The 21,651-nt window shown below is 41.0% G+C and overlaps 1 protein-coding gene across 1 annotated transcript in view; it reads left to right on the top strand.

Annotated features, from left to right (window-relative positions):
• Window positions 1–21,651, top strand: part of LOC136374278 (serine-rich adhesin for platelets-like) — a 206,126-nt gene that overhangs the window by 66,184 nt on the left and 118,291 nt on the right. Inside the window, exons 9-13 of the mRNA XM_066339578.1 lie at window positions 1,563–3,060; window positions 3,352–3,492; window positions 4,222–10,139; window positions 11,827–12,153; window positions 14,054–14,144. Of these exons, the coding sequence (XP_066195675.1) occupies window positions 1,563–3,060; window positions 3,352–3,492; window positions 4,222–10,139; window positions 11,827–12,153; window positions 14,054–14,144 (7,975 nt within the window). The remainder of the gene's footprint in view (window positions 1–1,562; window positions 3,061–3,351; window positions 3,493–4,221; window positions 10,140–11,826; window positions 12,154–14,053; window positions 14,145–21,651) is intronic.

Genomic DNA, 21,651 nt, shown 5'->3' on the forward strand with positions numbered 1-21,651 from the left:
GCATCCTATGTTGGTGTGCTCTGTGCAGCTCTCATGGTGAAGACTCTTGGATTTCCAGTATCCATAAAATGCCTGTGTGGCCTCTGTATTTTCTCTTCTCTGGCACAATGGGGTCAGGGACATACATGCCCTCATGCTCCTTAATTCTCAGCAGTGGGTGATGTGAGGGGGAGCTGCATCTTTCAGATGATCATTTTGATGTTTTTACTTCCACTTTCTACCTGTTTGTTTGTATGTAGATAGTCAGGAGCTGTCTTTGTGAGGTTTGGATCAAGAAGAAGTTTCCTTGCTGCTGCCCTTGGGGCTGTTGAACAGTTGAGATAATCGTACTGACCAAGGGATAAGCATTAATCCCCAAATCCCAAGGATCAGTTACTTGGTTTTCTGGGAAGCATCAGGTTGTTTCACAGCTTAATTCCCTCTCCTACAATCAACAGTATAAATTGTTGGATCTGTTCAGATGCGTTGTAAATCAGAAGTATACAGATCATCAAAAGCATCTGAGGCTTACAGTGGACTAATATCCAGCACTACTGTTTTGTTTTTGCCTTCTGGTCCTGTTCTGGTAACAGCTCTGAGAATTTTAATTTTGTGTTGATAGGGGCACCTTGAGGCCGTTAGCTGCTGCAAGAGCTCTCCCAGCAAAGAGCAATGATGAAATAGCTGAAACTCCTCTTGTTGCTTGTGCCCACATTTTTGTCCCCTGCCCATACTTGCCTGGAGTCCAGTGACTCGTAATTCTCCAGGTGCATTCTCTGCTCTGTTGCCACCCCTGAGAGATACAGGGTCCCTGTGTGCTTTATGAATACTGCTGAAATAAATTCTGCAGCCCAGAGTGACTGAAATGCAGGCACAGCATAGTGGAATGGGGTGCGTGGGCTCTGAATCTCAAAGTAGTCCTCTTGCTGCAAAAAGTGACTTCTTTTCAGCATGCCTAAAAAAGCAACAGCAGAATACTGGTACAGCCAAGGCTGTGTGCCCTCACTTGATCACAAAAAGCTGTTCTCCCTCAGAAAGGCATTTCTAAATTTTGTGCAGACATAACCGATGGAATCTCACAACCCATGCTGCTTTCTTTGACTATTTGATTGAAGTGTAATGGTGGTAGATTGCAGGTTTTCAATTTGTTATATGTGAATGTTTCTGATTTTAATTTTCATTTATTTAATGCATGTTTTTCCATTACTATTTTTTTGTCCTTCATATAGCTTTTTTAAAACTGTTGTTTTTTCTTCCTATTTTTTTTTTTTGCTGCCTCTTCTTTTTCCTCCCACTCCCTTTGTTTCTTATCTTAGGCAAGAATCTCTAGGTAGAAATGAGAGAGTCAGGATCATTCCATTTGATGCTGAAGATGGAGAAGAAGAACAGGACAGTAACTATGAAGAGCTAGGAAAACTGTTAATAGAGGATTTCTTAGAAAAAACTCATAAAACTAGGAGCTGGCATGAGAAAAATATGAGAAAGATGCAAACTCTCTCAAAAAGAGAAAATTTAAATCACTATGAAAGATCAAGGAGCTGCCAAAATGTGTGTCTGGAGTCAGGGTCTGTAGGTGTCCCTAGATATCCTCAGGAGTATGATACAATTGATAGAAGAAGGAAAAAGAAGCTGCGATACAATTTTGAAGACAGAGAACGAATAAGTAAGGGAGGTCTGCAATTTCCTGGGGAGAAAACAGTTTATTTCAATGGCGTGGCACCTAGTTCTGAACCTATTGATGATTTCTCAGTATATGCCAGAGTTGGAAAATATACCAGTAACTCCGAAGGTAAGGGGTTGCCTGCTTATCCAGTCCTGCGTCCATACAAAAATGGGTTAATGGTTAAAAGTGGCAAGTTGCCCAACAAGCAGGGGATGAACCATGAGGACTCACTTCACCTGAGTAACACTGAGAACATGAAGCGCATGAGGATGCTAGAGAACACTTTTGTGCCTGTCGATGTCCTTGAGGAATTTGACAGCAGTGCTTCTGATGAGTTCCAGTACTCTCCTGTTTCAGATGATGAAATGGGGGAACTGGCTACACTTTCAAAAAGATGGTACGATTCTGACATCAGCCATTTGAGAAACATAACTGCTATTTTCCCTGCAAATATGGGCTCCCACTTAAAATCTAGCTCTGATAAAACCCATAAAATTAAAGAGACCAAGTGTGATCATCCTATGCAAGACTTAACATTGTCTCCTGTTGAAGAGCCCAATGAGGAGTACATAGACACAATGGATGAACTTCAGTGTCTGGTAGAATCAGTCTCTGAATACTTGGCTGAAAAGGAGGAAGAAATCAGCAAATTTGGTACATTGCCAGAAACAAAAAAAAGTGTTGAGAATGTGCCACTGAAGCGGGATAATGCTGATAATTCAGCAGAAGCTAAAAAGTCTGAGCAGACCAAACATCTTGCTACAGAGGAGAGTACCAAAGGCAAAACTGAATCTCTTCCTGACTTGTCAGGGGTGAAAAATACAGTGAACTCCCTGTTCAGCTCTTTCACAGAGAAGGTGGGGTCAAGCACAAAGCAACTCACAGCCTCTGTTGAAAAACTTGTGTCTTCCACTCCAGAGAATACAGAATATAAAAACTCATCAGAAGGTGGAATCCTGAATGTATTTAATAGTAAAACTAAAAGTGAGAGTTCTTCTGGAGGAGCAGCAGAGAGTAAATCTGACCCCAAATTCTCCATTCAGTCTTTGCTGCCATCCCAGGTGACTGGTGATAAAAGAGCCCAGAACACAAACTCCAACAAGGCAGAAACCATGGAGACAGACAGCAACGCTTCTGCACCACATCCTCCCCAGAAAACACAAGGAAATTCTGACGACAGCCAACAGAATCAGCATTCAGTTGTGAATTCGGTTCTAGGCATGTTTAATCCTTTAAAGATCTTCTCTGAGAAGGAAGTGCCTAAACAAGAAGTTACAAAAGAGGAGCACACCAAGGATAGCCATGCTGTGGAAGTTGAGGAGGCAAAAAGGAATGAAATACCATCTGGACAGATGTCAGCCAGGACAAGCAGCAGTGTTCCAGAGGCTCAGAAGAGTGAGACTAGAAGCGAGGCAGAGGTAAACACAAATAGCACTTCTGTGTCTTCCATCTTTGGCAGGATCACAAATTCAGTCAGTTCCTTCAGTCTGAAAGCCAATCTTGATGGTCTGTTAGCTCCCAAGCAGCCAGATGTGCCACAGAAACAATCAGATTTGCATCCTATTACAAGTCAGCCAGGTGCCACTTTGGTAGAGGGTGTGCCTGCTGCCAGGAAGCAGGCTCCTGCACATCACTCAGAGGATCAGCATCCTGCAGGCCATGGACTTGCAAACAACCAAAACAGAGGTAATGTGGAACCTAAATCACAGCCTCAAGATCAGGATACAGCATCTGAAAGCTTTTTTAGCCCACTCAAAAAGTCTTTCAGTCAATTATTGCTTCCTTCTGCTGAACAAGGAAAGAAAGAAAGTACGTCTGAACATTTTAAAGACCGTAAGTCTGAGGAGGATGTAAGACAAAATAGTTCACTGAAGGAAGAGCACTCATTTCCTTTCACTGGAAAACTTCCTTTTATCGGTGGGCTGGGTTCTTCAGCAAAGCAGGAACAGAGGAATGAGAAGGGAGGCTTTATGTCATCATTATTTAAATTTGCTTCTGCAGAAAATCTAGCACCTACACAGGACCAAAAAAGTCATGAGGGTTCTGATGGCAATTCTTTGCATGAAGGCAGAAACAGTAATTCAGGAAATGCTGTTTCAATAAAATCTAGTTCCGTTCCAAATTTATCAAACAATAAGGAGGAACTTTTACAAAGGAGAAACATGAATAAAGAAAACCTATCTACTGTCCAGGTAAACAGAAAAAACCACCAGGATGGTGCCTCTGCTGCCCTTAAGGCAAAAGAAGAGCAGCAGAAAGCTAAGGGTACTCAAGAAGAACCTAGAAATGTTAAAGGAGGACTGATGAAAGAAGGAGTAAATGCAACAGATGTAAGCAAAGGCTCAGTTAAATCCACCTCTTCATCTAAAAGGCCAGAAGTTCCAAGTGCAGATGATACTCAGAAGAAGCACACAGCAGGTTTTCTTTCTGGCTTTCTTCACATTTCTTCAAATGAAGACACAGCCAATAATCAAAACTCGACTGCTAAAAGCGAGGATGATAACCAGAAAAGCGCTTCTCCTGGGTTATTTTCTGGCTTATTCAGGTTTGCCTCAAGTGAAAATTTGTTTGAATGTAAGCAAGAGAAGGCAAAACCAAATTCTCTGGGCTTCATGAAGCTTTTTGATAGAGGTGATGATTCTAGCTCAGAGACAAAACCCAGTAATTCAGGAGTGACTTCTGACAGTCAAAGCAGCACTGGAGAAAAGCTGGAAGCTTCCAGCTTCTTAAAAAATCTGCTACCAAAACCAAAAGAAAAGCAGGATAATGTGGAAACAGTGGAATCTTCCACTGCTGTCCACTTATCCAGTGCAACAGCAAATGAAACAACTGAGCCTAATGTTCCCCACAGTGAGCATTCTGTGCTCCCCGAGGCCCTAAATCTGCAAGCTAAGGTACAGGACTTGTCTGGAAAGCTTGTAAATAGTAGGCATATTCCTCAACAGGATGAAGAATCTGGAGTTCTTCCAACTCCTTTGAACAAAAGATCAAATGAATCTCTGAATTTGACTAATAGAAGCTTTAACCCTAGGGAGCGGTACTCAGCTTATCAGGAAACAAGGAGCCATTCTAGCTTTGAATGGGAATATGAAGTGGGGGGACTGGCTGATGCTCATGGAATAGCAGTACCAGTTTACTATGTGTTAAACCAGAACCCTGTTCTGCCCCCTCAGTTCTTAGACTGGCCTGAAAATAATGTGGTAGTGAATCTTTGCAAAAAGGATGGGAATGCAAATGTGATGGATTGGCAGACTAATGCCAATTTTGATGGACAGAGTCTAGATTTAAGTGTGATGTCATATGAGTCATTTGACCAGTTAATATTTCAAGACATTTGTTTGGAAGAAAACGATGCATGGACTACTGATTCTCTCAATGAAAGTTACAATAACTTTCCACCCTTTGAAAGAGATGGCAGTTACTCATTTGAAGAGTTGCCCATGGATTTGAGCTGCTCCTCTGGCTGTGATGGAACGATGTGGACACTAATTGACCAAGAGACTTTAAGTACGGATGAAGGCTTAATGTACTCATCCTATAGCCGGGAGTATCAGGAGTGGATAATGATGCTTGAGCAGGGCGTGTGGTGGCCATCAGAAGATGGTGATTGTGGATACTACATGTACAGTGACAACCAGTATGTGTATTCCCTGCTTACTGATCCAACTGGACAGTATGTCTATGTGTGTGCTCCTGAAACTTACTCCTACATGGACTGCTGGGATTATAATTTCCAGATGGATTCTATTCCAAGAGCTGTACTGGAAGACAACACAATTGCTGTTTGTGGTTTTAAAGTCCCTCTTGGCAGTGAAGATGAGTTGTTTTGGTTTGCTGAAGAAGAGTGTCTGGATGATTATACAACAAATAAACCCCTGGATTTGTCAGTAGCTTTGCAGAGGAGTGACCAGCTAATGAACATGAATTTGGAAACTTTTTCACAGATGTTTGAGGAGTCTATTTATTATCAGAGAGAGCAACCATTAGACTTCTCAGGTTATAAACTTCAAAAACTCAAAGTAGATTTCAGACCTGAAAAGGAAACTCTGAACCATTCAGAGGAGCCTCCAGTAACTCTTGATCTCAGAACACATTCCAGGGCAGCTTTCAATAAATCTCTGAATAAGGAAGTCCATACCAAGGAAATTGATAAGGCTGTCCCAGTGACAGCTTCTGGGAGTGGGTCATCTGGATTCTTTGGATTACAGCTGTTTCAGTCTACTTCTAAAGCTGAAGAAACTGCAGCATCTACTGAAAGAGTAACAGAAACAAAAAAGATTGAGGAAGATAAGAAAACACCAGTGAACAAAGTTAGCTCCTTATTTTCTGCTTTGGGAGGACTAATTGCCAAGTCTACAAGCTCTGGCACTGAGACATCAGAAGATTCTACCTCAAAGAGAGCAGACACATGGTCAGTATCATCTGAAAATAAAACTGATGTTTTATCACTTACACCAAATAAAAAATTTGATGAAGAACAAGCAGGGCAGAAGTTTTCTGTTACATCAGAAGCGAGAAGAAATACTTCATTAGAACTTAATTTGGAGGCTGCTAGAAATGAAAAGCCAGGATTACACCAGACTGGAAACATTCGTGTTAAAAAACCAGGATTAACAAGATCTCCTTCTATACTGAGCCAAACTGCTGTGGATGGCAGGCCCATACAAGAAGAGAGACCTGTTAAAGCAATACCAGCTTCCAGGCCTCTTGAAAGGCATGCAACCTTTAATGAACCAAGTCAGCCACAGCCAACTCAAAACCAACCAGCCACTGGGCCTGAGCCTGAGGAGACATTATTTAAAAGTGCTCTGAAATTGTTCAGTGTTGGAGAAGATTCTCCAGCAACCTCAACTGCCAACAAACCCCAATCTTCTGGGTTTTTTGATTTCTTTAAAACCCAAGTAAGCAAAGCGCCACAGCCGTCACCAGAACTGGAGAAGAGGCAAAGTAATAAACCAGAAGAGGTGAAACAGGCAGAACAGAAGGAAACCTCAGGCATCTCATCTTTATTTGGATCCCTTGGAGAGCTGTTCAAGGTAGAGCCTGTGTCTTCTCAGCCAACCTCAAATGCTACAACTCTGCCAAAACCCAGTAGCAGAACTGTGGCTGAACCAAGGCAGAAACCTGAGAAATCTGGAGGTCTTCAGAGTGCCAGTATGCCATGTCTGTCCTCCACCCCCAAGGAAGAGGTGAAAACAGAAGGTATGAACAAGCAGGTCTCTCCTAGCCCCAGAGTGCAACAGGAACAACAAAGCAAAAAAGCTGTGGATGAGTCTCTTGAGAGTAAAAAAGTGCCTCCTGGAAATGCTTCACAGAAGCCACTGAGTGTAGGTCCCAGAGGAAGCCAGCTGGGCCAGCCAGCTGGGCAGCACAGCAGCACACCCATGGTCACACCAAAGCAACAGGGAGGTCATGTAGGAGACACAGCTAATCGGGCAAAACCAAAGCCAGTTCAGACACCCAGAGAGTCAGGTTTCAGTTTGCCATTCAGCTTCTCTGATATCACTGCTCCGAAACCCCAGCCAGCCAGTAAGAGCATATTCTCCTTCTTCACTGGATCAGATGAACCAAAGCCTTCGGCACCTGCTGCTTCTCCTGCTAGTGGGAAGCAGCAAGAAACAGAGGGGCTGTTTCATCTGCCTTCCTTCTTCTCCAGTGGTCCAGCTCCTAACAAGAGTGTACCTCAAAGAAGTACTAGTTTTAGCTTCTTCAATTTGACATCTTTTTTGGATGAAAAGCCACAAACCACTCCAGGACAGGAAAAACCAGCTAAACCAGTGAACTCTAAACCACCAACTGCTCCTAGACAGGAGAGTAATACAAAACCAGCTAAACCAATGAACGCTAAACCACATACAAAGCAAAGTGTTTCCACTTACTCTGGTGTCAAAACCAGTGATTCTCCCAGGCAGCAAGATGCAGACAATAAAAAAGAAGTTGATGATATTATTGCAGCAGTGACTGGCAAACAAGCATCTAATGACCTCATGATCCCAGAAAATAAATCAGAAAAGCTGGCAGTGGAAACTATAGAAAACATTGCTGCAATAGCTGAAGAGAGTGGTTTAGAAAAGCTTCCACAGACCAGTGGAGAGAGTGGTTTAGGAAAACTTCCACATGCCGATGAACAGAGTGGCTTAGGAAAGATTCTACTAGCCAGTGAAGACAGTGACTTAGAAAAGATTCCACAGGCTAGTGAAGAAAGTGGCTCAGAGAAGCTTCCACAGGCCAGTCAAGAGAGTGGCTTAGGAAAATTTCCACAGACCAAGGACACTGCCATAACCAATTTGTCTGGTCCTGGTCCTTGCCTTCAGACTTCCACTGTGCAGGAAGGTTCTCAGGACCAACAGAGTATTTCCCCAAGGGCAGAAGATGAGTCGGGTAGTACAGAGAAAATGGACAGTGTTGCATTTCCTACTGATGTGGAGCCTTATTCTTCCAAAGAGCAAACTTCTGAAAAGGTTGATCATAGCATAGCCTCAGGTGACAAGATGGATTCCCAGGATATAAATTACTTAAATGGTATAGATGACATGAAAAATGAAGTGGCCTCTGAAGAAGTGCGTATACAGAATGAGTTGCCAGAACAAAAAGTACTTGAACAAACTGACAGATTACGAAGGGCACAACAGCCACATGTTCCTCCTAAAATGCCAGAGGCACCTAATTTGCAAAGCAAACCAAAGGAACCTGAGAGTGATAAATCGGTTCTGGATTCTTCAGTTGAAATGTTTTCAAGTTTCATGACAAAAATGAAACCACCTACAACATTTTCTGGTTTCTTTTCTCAACCTCAAGCTACTGCACCTCCACCTGCACAGAAGAGAAGCTCCTCTTTCTTTGGTTTCTCATCCCTCCCAAGTGGTCCAGCACCAGCTTTCACAAATGATATATTCGGCATCTTCAAAGGTCCAAAAGACTCTCCAAAAGAGGTGCCTCCAAAATCCACCCCTAAACCTCAAAGCACTGTGAAAGATATCACTGGGTCTGTTCCATCAAAAGGCTCTAGGGAGCCAGAAAATACAGCTGCAGCCAGAGAGTCTAAAGGAGATATCTCTACCTCTGTGGAAGAAGAGAATGCCACAAAAGAGTCTCCTATGGAAACAGAAACTGAGGAGAAAAAGAGCTTGGAAACCTCTAAAGAGAAACCTTTGAGTGCCACTCTAGTAACAGGAGTCTCTAGTGAGAATGAAGCCCTTGAGGTGCTGCAGCAGGATGGTGAAGCACAGCCCTGTGAGGTGGTAGATACTCAGCCATGCCAGTCTGATCTCAGTGGTGCAGTTGATACAGTGCAGGCTGAGGCCACTGACCAGGCTGATGTAGGTACTTTCCAACCAGATCTGCGGCCTTCAGGTATAGAAGAAGAAGCTGCTCCTGCAGAGAAGGCAGCCACTGCCATCCTTCACACTGGCTCTACTGATGAGCTTGCGCTGGAAATGGAAGCCCAAACTAACAGGGCAGACACAAACCTTCCCCAGTTAGGTGAGGGTGTTACACTTGAATCAGAATGTGCTGTTACGGGGGATCACACCAATGATGATGTTGATCAGCAGGACTTGATCGGTGGTAATGATAGCAAACCCACAACTCAAGCTGATGAGCTCAGTGTTCATCTGCCTGAGCTGAATGAAGAGAAGGCAAATGAGGTAGAAAAGCAAACTGCTGGACAAGAAAAGCATTTAACAATTGATAAGGTGCCTGCAGAAAGGATTGCTTCCAAATCTGACTTGAAGAAACAGGATATAGCGAATAATATTGCTGCAGATATAGGCAGTAGTAAACCTGTCTTTGAAATACCAAACATACCCAGTTTGCCAAAATTCAGCTTTATGTCATCTTCTGATAGTGGCAAACCTTTTGGGTCATTCTTCTCTCAGCAGCCACCTTCTGCTAATAAAGCAGGAACAGATGAGGGCCTTGTGTCCAGTTTTAAGAAACTCTCTATGTCTCTGTTTGAAGGAGGTGGTGAAGAAAAGGTGAGTAAGCCAGAGAGTGCCCAAGGAGCAGTATTTGGGAAAAAGATAGATTTCTCCTTCCCCTGGCAAAAAGACATCAAGGAGACCTCTGCAAAAAAGGAACCACATGTACCACCACAGGCTTTGTCAAAACCAGATGACAAGGTGTTAGGAACAGTCAGTTCAGAAGAAAACTCAAAATCTGCAGTCCCAGATCAAGTGACTGATGCAAATATAGAAGTGAAGTTGTCTTCAAAGCAGCCTGATGCTGTAGACAATGAACGTTCTGAAGAGCCATCTGGTGCAAGCACTGTTAATGATACATCCAACAAAGAGCTGGGAGAGAAGCTTGACAAAGAGTCAGAAGATCAGCAGAATGTGATTTCAGGTGAACTGCAGAAAGAAGATCAAGCAGAGGAGCATGTGCCAGACAAGCCTGAGGAACAAGAAACTGGGCTTGATTCTGCTCCTGATGGACCAGTGCTGCATCCTGATACGCTGGCTGCAGATCTGCATAGCGTGGAACAACTGAATGAGAAAAGGCTAGTTAAAAATGAGGCATAATAAATGGGATTTTACCATTTATAATGCAATGCTGCAACAGTAGACAGTGGCCTTGGTGTCTGATGTTGGTAGCTCAGTCCCAGTCCCCTAGCTGTTGTCAGTGTTTGTGATGTCTCTGGTGGCTGTCACAGACGATATGGCAAACTAGTCACTAGTCATGTACAAGCCTTTAGACCATTTCTCACCTTTTTTCCACTCCTTTTCTGTAAGTGCGATTTAATTTCCCATGTTCTTATGTGTCACACTCAATGAGATGTTTTTAGTGCTGATTTCATTAGTGTGCTGATTTCATTAGCCTGTTAGAAGTTATGGTCTTTGTGTATTAATTCTGCTACATACAATTCACTTTGCTTTCTTGTTTAGCGATAATATTGTATTTCCTAAGAAAAAAGTAACAGGTAGAATGTAATGGTAGGGAGGAATGTTTTGTTCTCAAAATGCAAGGTAAAGGTTTTAAATTTTAGAGAGAAGTTTGACTTACTCATGATACATTATAGAACTACTTAGGTTCACTTCACACTGTTAAATATATTAAAACACTTTCAGAAATATCAGTGAAGGTATTCTAATGCTTGGTCTTCCTAAAATCGGTGCAAAATTTATTTCATGCAGTTACGGAAGTCCCTAGAGGAAGGTATCAGTATTTCATGAATGTATTCAGTCCTGTGCATGTGCTAAGTCACAACTGCCCTTAAAAATCAAAACAGAGACCTGCTAAACTTATATTTAAGTATATATACAATTCTCTATAATATAAGTGAAACTTGTTCCTCTGTCATACAGTTGCAACTCTGCACTCACAGAACTTCCTGGCTCCAAATAAGACTGCAAGTGAAAAATACGAATATTAGTTAATTCTTGGCCATAGTTCTCCTGACTGCATGACAAATTTCCATCTGCTGTATTTTGTTTGAAGATTCTAGGAATTCAGTCCTGAAAGTGTTGTCTTGAATCACAGAGGCCACACCCCTGTGATACTAGGGTTTTTATATAAAATAAACTATAGAGAAAACTCTACTGGAGTGAGACACGTGGATTTCACGTGAAAATTTGTTCCATTTTTGTCGAAGGTTAAAAGTTTAAGGCCTTGATGGTCTTAATCTTGACTGCAGCATATTTTATCATAAACTTGTAATATATAAAAGTAAACTTTATTTTTTGACATTAGTCAACTGAAATGGACGTGATAAAGACCCCAGCTGCAACAAAACTACGAAGAAGACAGAAACACTTTGACTCTGAATTGCTGTGTTTCAATTCTTATTCATGTCGGGTTATTAGAATATCTTCACTGCAGTTTCTTGCTGATGTAAGGTGAAGCAGTAGTTGGTGCAAGAAAGAGCATTATATAGAGCATACTAAAGTGTGTGTGTGTGTGTGTGTATATATGTATATGTATATATATTTATATATACAAGGAAAGTGTATATGATCTATATGTTGGTAGACTGTGTATAAAGTATTTCTACTGCCTACCGAACTTTTGAGGTTCACAAGTCTGTGTTTATATAATAATCATAAGAATATAATAGTTAACTAAAACTTCATAAAGAGCCTTTTCAGTAATACTTGGTGTCCTGCTCAGTTTTTTAGATGTGCAGGTGGTTCTATGTTTTTCCAAGCCACTATTTTTACTGATGGGCTTTCTTATTCTCTCATTCTCAGTCCTGCTGGCAGTAGTAGATATGGCTCCTCTTGCAATGTCAGCCATGAAAGCTCTCACCTCAGTGAGCTGGAACATTACCATGAAAGTGCCCATGGCTCTGAGCAGGAAGATGATCACCAAGAAAGGCAGTCAAATCACTCTTACCACAGTTTGAGCAGCTACCATAAGGATGGTCAGGCATGGCTCAAGGAGCAAGAGGAGCCTCATGGCAAAGGAGAGGAGGAGAAAGTCTGCAAAACTGAGGAAAAACCTGCAGACCATTCTGCAGATAAGTTACCTCTGGAACTGGAAAAGCCCAAGGATGTTGCTGCAGGAGTCCCAGTGAGGTAGGTGAAACTATTACCAATTTATTTTCAGCTAGTTCAAAGAGAATACTTCTATTTGCTTTTTCCCAGGGGAAATTATGTACATTGTTCTTGCAGCCTTTTCTGACATCTGAGTTAATGATCTGTGAAACATCTGTTGTAGACAACCAGTTACTTACAGGACATAAGCTAAAGCTATGTTTGCCTGTGTGCAAAGAGGAACACTTGCTAAAACTGCGGTTTGTGTGTCTGTAACGAGGAACACCACCTTGGAGTTCATTTGCTGGATTTTCTGTTTGTGTTTTGAGGAACATACTCTGGCCCCAAAATAGCTGCTCCTGTTGCACATGTGGGATCAAGTTTATGGTTGAGCAGCCAAGAATTATATGTTTTCATGGTTAGAGCTTCACTAGTTCCATTCTTGTGTAGTGGACTACCACAATTATTAGAGTTAGTGTTTATATAGTTGTAGGTTGTAGAGAATTAACAGCACTAATAGACATTTTGCTCTGACTCACTGTGGCAGCTTTTCTTGTCCTTGTACTTTGGCTTTCCAGGCTGTTAACAGTATTGAAAACAGGCTTCAAAAGTAAACAGGCTTCAAAATTTCATCTAAGTTTGGGGGAGTAAAGTACTGGGTTTTGCACAGGTTTTACCGAAATTTCAAATTTCACTTCTTAAATTTGGGAGTGACATTTTTCCTTGAGGTAATCAAGTCATTGAAGCCCATGGATGTGGTTTTGCTTTCATAAGTATGAGGGATTTTTAAAAAATCTGGTTCTGTTAGATCCATGGGAAGATGTCTGCCTGCCTGTACCCTTTAAGAGGGTACAGCTGGTGTCACTGTGCATGGATGATAGAATTATCTACAAGAGTTCATGTGTAGGCAAGCCTTACACTAAAGATGAAAAGAGGAAAACAAGACGAGAAAAGTGTTAAACTGTTTTTAAACTCTGATTCACTTTCCTCTTTTCCTTGCAGAGCAGCAGGAGTCTTGTCCCAGAATGGCTGGCCTATATTTGTTCGCAGGAAAGGTTATTCACATAGTCTATTTCAGGCTAATTTAGGCATCTAACTTGGATACTCCTGCCTCACTGGCTCCCTTCTCTCCACTCTCTGGCAGTGCTCTCCTGTCTCCATGGAATAGGCATGGAATTGAGCTCTGAGTGTTGATCCCTTGTGCTGCACTTGAGCTAGACCTGTAGCATGGATGTGCACTGGTCTTATCTATGGGGTTGTTTGATACAGTCAGCAGTGTGGAGTGAGTGCTTTGCAGGCAGGAAAAGGTGATGTTTTTGTGATTTACACTTCAGCAACATACAAAGGCAGGAATGCAACCAAAAGCCCAATATCCACAACAAGGTTAGGGATGTGCTGTGGGGCACTGAGGTGGAGCGTTCCTGACAGATCTGCCTCTCCTCTTGAACAGCTGTACAAAAGAGTTCAATGCACCCTGGAAACTTGGGGCTGAATCCTGTTGCCAGTGTTTCCACTTAAGAGGAGCTGTAAATTTTGTAGCAGGAGGAGTAGGAAAGGGCAGTGGCTAGAAGGGAACTACAACAGGCATGGGGATATAAAATCTTCTGTCCACCTCTTTTTGTGTCTGTAATCACAATAACAATGTGTTGCATTGTTTTGATCCGGTGTTGTAGACTTTTCCTGATGTCAGCACAAGCATCATCTTCCTCCTAGGTGTGGATTGTGTACAGCTCAGGTCTTTGAGCTCATCAGTTTCCAAGATGCTCCTGAGTTTAAAGAAACCTCTGCTTTAGCCTCACTTGCCAGAGCACATGAAAGGCTGTGCTAACTGGAGCCTGTTGGTTCCTTCAGAGCTGAAGCTGTAGTTGCACTATGTAATTGAATCTTTAATGCTACAGGTAAATGTCTTTCATGTAGTGATTTCCTGTTTCTTACTTCCAAGCTACCAGGGTGACATCGAGCCACCACCGTTTCCTCCAGCAAGAGCCCATTGGATTAGAGCCATTAGCAAAGTCCGACTGCAGCTTCAACAGGTAGGATGGAGTATTGCTTTGCTCCTTTTCTGAGCTGCTGTGGCTCAAGGTTTCACTTCTTCTTCATTGTAAGACCCCTCTTAGAGTTTTGATGTTTTGCAGTTAAGTTTTATCAAAGGTATTATGTAGGACTGCAGCATGTTGTAGAGCTCTCTGATTCTACCAGACATTTTTAACATCATTGTGTGGAATTAGAGATGAATATCAGAAAAGATGCAAAAGGTGAGAAATTATTTCTGAATTTGTAAATAATAAAAATGGTGTCTAGGACTTAAATGGTTATTCTAAATTGTTTGAAATGAAGACTTTTTCTCAAGGCAACTTGAGGATAGCTTGTTAGTTTAGTAGGAGTTACCAGTATTATTTGTCGTGTGAAAATGTTCCTTGGGAAACTTTGCATCAAATATTTTTATATATACTTATTGAAAGTGGGTGTATAATAAGTCTTGGTATTTCCATCTCATGAAAGTAAGATTTAAAAATAAATAGTCTTGATTTGGGAAGTCAAAAGGAAAAGGTTGTGACATTTTCTATAACTGTATAAACACTCTTGTTTTAGAAAACAGTGTTTAGGAACCAAAAATTTGGATTAAAAAAAACAGTCTTATGGTTTTATCCATCTATATGCCCACAGAAAGATAACATATGGTGTTCATGTTCCCTAGATTTTGCCTGCTAACCTAAGTGCAGAGTTAATATATTTCGCTTAGAAATACTACTTTCTTCCAGAGCTGACTTGTTTTTATAAGAGATTTTACAGTATTTGTCACAATCAGGACTTTCTCTTGGAGACTTTTGAAAATTTACAAGAACTGGTTGTTGTTGTTGCTTTGCATCTGGAAAGACAAAATAGTTTTCCTCTTGTTTTATCTGGATTTTAAATGCTTTTTTATCTAAAAATGGCTTCACTTCTGAACAGAGAGGATTTGGATCAAAACTCTGGGTATGACATGGAAAGTGAAGAGCACCACTAGAAGAAATTGGCTTCTGCTATGATTTTGTAGAGTATGCAAACAAAACAGTTTAATTCTGTGCCTTATGGAAAGCAAGTGCACAAACAAGGTACAAGAGATTCAACAACACCCATCCATTGATCTCTCTCTTTTTCTAAGAGGGTAGAAAGTCCTTGAGGTGGTTCAGTGTCTGTTTGTGATTCTGCTGAATTGGAAGGATGACATGCTTTGAGATGATTGTTACTGAAACAGTAGTTTAGTTTTGATCACAATATGTCGTTATTTGGTTCACCTCGACCACTGCTGACAACAATTGATCAAAAATTCCCTTAAACCAAAAAATGTAGGAATTGGAACTTCTCAGGAGCCTGCTCTGGGGTTTAGCTGCCTTTTCTATCCAAAAGCTTTTTCTTACCTCTGCTCTAGGTCTCTCTTGTTCCATATAAATTCATGTCTCATGATTAGGACAGGGAGTACTGGAATAGTAAAGAGCAGCTGCAAAGACAGGACGAAGCCCTGCTTGCTCTTCTTATATTGACTAGATGACCCTTTCTCTTTTAGTCTTTTCTTGCCAGGATTCTTAGGGACTCTTTTAATTCTCTCTCCTGCTCATTTCTTTGTTTTCCCTGAAGTACAGTGCTCAAAGCTGAATGTAGAAATCCAGCTGAGAGCCTGCTCATGTGCCCTGTAGAGCAGCCAAGACTTTGTTCTCCTGCCTGTGGTCCCGATATCCCAAGATATACTGGCTGTCCTGCTGCGATGGTGCTTTTTTTATCACAGGCTATCACTGATGTGTAGTTAGCCTTTTACACTTTTCAGAGCTGAGGTTCCTTCTGAAGATGGGTTTGTCTGATGTTTCATAGCCTATCTTTTTGTTGGATACAGCTGAATATGGCTTTGCACTAGTTTTTATAGAATTTGGGTTTTTTTTTTGTTTTGTAAGCACTTTGTTGTCTGTCTCTTCCTTAACTTTTATGTGAACAAATAATTCAAGTTATCTGTGACAAAACTCCGTGGTACCAAAGCTGATGGCCTGTGTGCTATCAGAGTTGCCTGAGGGATCTTGCTTGATACATTATTTGAATTTGGCTACTATGATTATCAATTTTTACGAGTATGTTTGCATCTACTTTAACAGCTTCATCCAGATTATGGGGTATAAAACTTCTATTATTTTCTCTCTATCCCTTAGAATAGTTTAGCTTGTCATAGAAGGAAGTTAAATGCATTTGACACAGTTCTACTCTTGATGAAACCGTACTCACAGTTATTTCTCTCCTTTTCATGTTCTAGAAGATTTGCAAATAATTTGATTATTTGTTGCAGTCTTCAATCCCCAGGGAACTAGGGGAGGGGTCTGTATGTGTCAAGTTATAATGATCCAAGGCTTTCTCTTACTATTTTTTAAGCATAAATACTTACTTTGCCTTTTTCAAATCTTCAAGCACATTGCCTGTTTTTCAAGTTCTTAGTGCTTAGTGATTATCAGCGTTGCAACCTAGAACTTGAATATAAATATTCATCAGAGCTATCTGACTTAACAGACAGATAAGGTGGTTATTTCTTGCAGGTTTTTTTTGTTTACTGCAGCTTCTTTTTTATAACTTTATAAACCTTTTTCTGTTAAAAATCCTCCAACAATCCAGTATTAATTTGGTCAGTTGCCTGACTGCACTTGTCCATTTCACTGAAGACATGAAGCAATGAAGGCGTCAAATTTCCAGCCTTCTTAATGCTGCCTGGATGATACCTCTGTCTTCCTATGAATGGCATCCATCCTTTATTTGTCTTGTTGTGTGGTCATTGCTAGATATTTAAGTTTGTGCTTCAGCCTTTTGGTTCCTTTCCTGTGCAATCATTTTTGTCCTTAAAATCATCCTCAGGAAGAGAGTTCAAGCCCTCCTAGAGGGCAGGAGGCTTCTTCACTGGGGCAGGTTCTGATTTTTGTCTGGTAATGCTGTTTCATTAGCTGTAAACAGCTTCTTGAACCCTCTGGTCCTTTAAGCCTCTTTCTCCTGAGCTCTAGAGACTGATTTTATCTATTTTTATTAGTTTGTGTTCTTGAATCACATAGTGTTTTCTAGCTTGTCTAATTCCTTTCCTTCTAAGGTATCAGGATGACTCTCACAGTTTCTTCAGATGCATTTGCATCCTCATTTCTCTCTGCACTTATGCACAAATCTAGTGGAATATCTCTGCTAGCTGCTTTCTGCGCACATTGAGTCATCAGCTTGTTCATAGATTTTGTTTGAAAGTCAGTGATACAAAGACAGACTTTCAGATGAGAAACAGGATTTTAAAGGTCCCTGTGGTGACAGTCTAAGCAGGTGATTCTCTTGGTAGCTAGGAAAGATCATGTCTCATTACTCTGGTCACTGTACTGACATCTTTCCATCTTCTGTCGTTGCCTGGGAGCCCTCAAGAGGTCTGTCCTTGTTTGTTCCAGCTCTTGAGAGCAGGTGGTTATCTCCTTAATGTTTGAAGAGATGTTGGCAGCACATTTCTTGTGTTCCTGTTTCTCCGTGTGCCATAATAATTCATGAATACACATAGAGCTCCACCTCACAGATCTGAGGGGCTGGTCTCCTAGCACATAGACTACTGAAATGTTTCTTGCAACCCTTAACTGTTAATGATCTGACTGAAATTTGAAAGAATAAAGGAAAAGTCCAAAAAAGAAGAAGACACCCAAGAAGTTTCCATACGTGATGTGATGATAAATCCCTTGAAAAATTCAGCTTCCTACCTGGGAGAATATTAATATTCATGTGAATAATGTACATGCATCCTACATTCTGACCATAAGTCAGAGAAATGTAATTTTTAATTAAGACTTGACAGTTACAAAATGGCACAGGAATTTGTAACTGTGCATGTTAAAAAAGCTTTGTTGTAGTATGTATGTATGTTTTGTTCTTCACTTCTGCTGTTTTTCTTGTTCCTTTTCTCTGTGAAGAGGAAACTTAATTATCTCAGAATCAGCTAGGGTTTTCAGTCCTGCAAGGAATGACTCAGTAGTATTCACCTTTACACTTAGAACTTCAGCTACAAAAAGGGATTAATTGATAGTTCATCTTCTGCAGTCCCTCAATGGGAGCTTCTTTTCCAGAGGAAGAACAAACACACAGCTATTGCATCTTCAACTTTCAGCCGTCGGTAACTAAAATAGCCTCCAGCTAGGGACACAGCTCTGTGACTTCGAAAATTATACAAATTTGAATCTGGCTTTTGTATAACAGAGGAATTGGCAGACCAGAGAAGAGCAAAAATTAAGTCAAATTATCAAATTACCTCTCTTACCAACTCTTTTGAGTATATTTAAATATTAGAAGAGGGTGTCATATCTGAGGTTTTCTCTGCTTACATTGAATTTGTTGAGGGGGAAAAGGTCTTATGCATAATTTTCCTCTTTTATGTCAGCATATTAAATATGTCAGTTGACTTCTTATGTTTCAAAACCAAAGTAACTGGAGCAGTGTTTCCTCCTTTTTCTGTTTTTTTATTAGTGCCATTTTATACCAATTATTTTGATTTAACCTTTGTCTTTCCCCATTAAATGCCAATAGTCTGTTCTTTTTGACTGATACATAATCAGATCATTTACTGAGATGGCAGATGTAGTTCATGGCAGTAGTTTTCTAGAATATGATGATCACCTGCAATAGCAGGGACTAAGGGGGAATTTTCTTTTATGGGAGTAAGATTTTCCCATGCTCTGTAGTTTCACCTCTCATCAAGCACCTGCAAATATTTAAGAACTATGAGGGTCTCAGTTTTAAAAGCTCTGGTCCTGGGAGGGTGCTGTGTTACTGATTTTGTAGTGTGGAGCCCTGTTTTGATTTTGAGAAAGCAAGCTGCTGGTGCAAAGCATCACTACTCCCTTCATAAGCAAAAGTGGGATGCCCTCAGGAGTCCTTGCTGGACTTAAACTCATGGTGAAGAGACCAGCAGGGTTTGGTCCCAGTTTTTGTTGCAACTTTGATTGTAAGTTACTTGCCTATCCTTGTGTGATGGAAATCAACCCCCGCATGTGAACCCAGGTCCTTTGATCAGTGAAACCAGGTACTGTTTTTTACTGTAACCCAGCCCATTTGGTTAATGAAACAAACTGCTTTGAGCCAATCAGCAAGACTGGAAGCTGTCCCTTTCCACCTCTCATGGATTTTCCAGTCCATGCAGTAATTTACTTTTGGCATTTTACTTCCCTTAAGCTTTGTTGCCTAGGTGTCTCTTTATCAGTCCCGTGAAGATGAGTAAGCTCTGCATTTTGAAAGCCTCCCACACAGTGGCAAAGAAGCAAATTGAAGCATTGTGACTTTAACAGAGAGTTACTAGAAACTTCTCTTTATGCAGAAAAAGTATGTCTTCAGTTATATATCTTCGTTCTTTAATGATCTGTGGAGGTTATCTTAATCTCCACCAAAATACCAGCATTCCTGATCAAGTGTCCTAGGGATCAGTGTTGGTGGGGATCTATAGAACATTCTTATGGTCATGAATTTGCTGTTCCTGCCCTCAGGTGGAGATTCTGTTGGTCCAGCATCATCCGAGGGTTGCTACCAGCAGTACTGCAGACAGTCTGGTGTTAGGCATCTATGGCAGTCAAATCCTTTCTCCAAATGCAGCTTTTAGGTCTCTTAGGGATTGTGCAACAATAGCTATTTAGAAGGCATTCACATACAAGAATAGTGGAGACTGTCTTCCCATACTGTAATTTTGGTTTTCTCTTTTGCATCTGAGTTTGCAGGCTGGCAAGTCTTGTGAGACTCTCCAAAGCCCTTTGTGCCTCTCCCGAGGCAGCTTTTAGTATGGGGTGATTCCCTGGTGTTTGAGGCAGCTTTTAGTATGGGGTGATTCCCTGGTGTTTGAACAACTTGTGTCTGTTGTTGCCTCTTTGTCAGGAGCAGTTCAGCTGACAGGCTGCACTCAAACAAGGGGAAGCTTCTTTCTTCTCCAAGTGTCTTAAATACCTGCATATTCACATCTGTTTGGGATAGAAGCCATTTTTATTTATCCTTTCTGAGATTCCCTAAGACCTTCTGTAATTTTTAATATGCTTTACAATGAACATTATGTTAAACCAAAGCAATAATTACTGTATGTACACACCAGAAAATAGTGTTGTGCCATCATTAGCTGCTGTTGTGATTTTTGAGCAGCTGTTTGATAACCTTTCCTCTAGTTAAAAAGATCAGCAGCCTTTCCTCTTTTGGAGAAGTTAAGATAAATGCTCTCTTGTGAAGCAATGTGCAATGTTTTCCCTGATGGCCACAGCGGCTCACAGCCTGCTCAGTTGCTAACAGGACTTTCTGCAACCTTCTCTGAACATATCAATATATTGACACTCATCTCGGCTAAGAGCCAGTTTTGGTAGTGATGATCTGTATTCCCTGACACACTGGGCATCAGTCCCCTCCAGTTTTCTCTATATTTTCTTGTTGCTGGTTAGAAAAAACACCAAGCAAATTCAGGGGGTTTTGCTTCTCTAGACTTGCGTTGTAAACTGTACCTATCTGTAAGTTAAAATTTTTAGAAGCCTTTAAATGAGAATCCAAGATTAGTTTGCTTTTCTTCTGAAGTTCATTCTATTTATTTCCTTAAAAAGAAAGAGAAGGTTCATCTGGGATATTGTTTGCAAACAAGATGTATTCCACAATCAGGTGCATCTCTTTCTTTGTGGCAGTACTGGACATTATTACATTAGGTAATCCAGTTGGGCTGATCTCTGTACTTCTCTAAGGTCATGACAGCACTGATTGCCAATAGACTGTCATTATAACCATTAATTTTTTTAAGGTAGGTATGTCTAGAATAAGGGAGGAATAGGACTCTTGCTCCTGATCCAAATACTGTGCGACACTGTGATTTGAACCTAGGTTTGCCATGGTTTAGAAAAGTGCATTGACTGCTAAGATGTAACTCTCCTTCAGGGAATAAAGTTAGAACTTCTCTGCACTCCCTCAACTGTTTGGACATCTTAGAACAGAGAAAAATTTTCATTCAAATTCATTATGGTCCTGTAAAGCAATTTTTGATTGTGACAAGTTGATGTTTTCTGAAGAAAAAGGTGTTTTGGTCACCTTTCTTCTTCTTCATGCAAGTGTACCTCTGCTGATCAGAGAGCAAGATATGGGTGGCAGCAGTGTGCTGGTGATGTAGATACATGACCTTTGTCTTGTACAACTCGATTCTTGGTAAGACTGTTGTATCCATGATTTCTGTCATTTTTTCTCTGGTTGTGTTTCACATGGGCTAACAGGTCACAGCAGTTTCTGTGGTGGTTATGTCCAGAAATCACCTGAGTGTGGCAGGCTGAAGGAGCTGTCTGTGTGCCCACAGCTCATCTGTCTGAGCTGGGGTAAACTACAGTAGGCTCTTTTCTCTTGTCTGATGCTGCCCAGCTTGTGTTCACATTTGTACCAAGACACTTCCAAAAATCTTCTTGACCAAGCGTTTGTCTTTTCTCAGGATCTGCTGCAGTGGTGAAGCTTTCAGTAAAAATGAAACCCACATTTGTATGGAGAGTGGCCCAAGTCCTCTAAGTAGTATATACT

Source organism: Sylvia atricapilla, chromosome Z (assembly GCF_009819655.1).
Source record: "Sylvia atricapilla isolate bSylAtr1 chromosome Z, bSylAtr1.pri, whole genome shotgun sequence".
NCBI lineage: Eukaryota > Metazoa > Chordata > Aves > Passeriformes > Sylviidae > Sylvia > Sylvia atricapilla.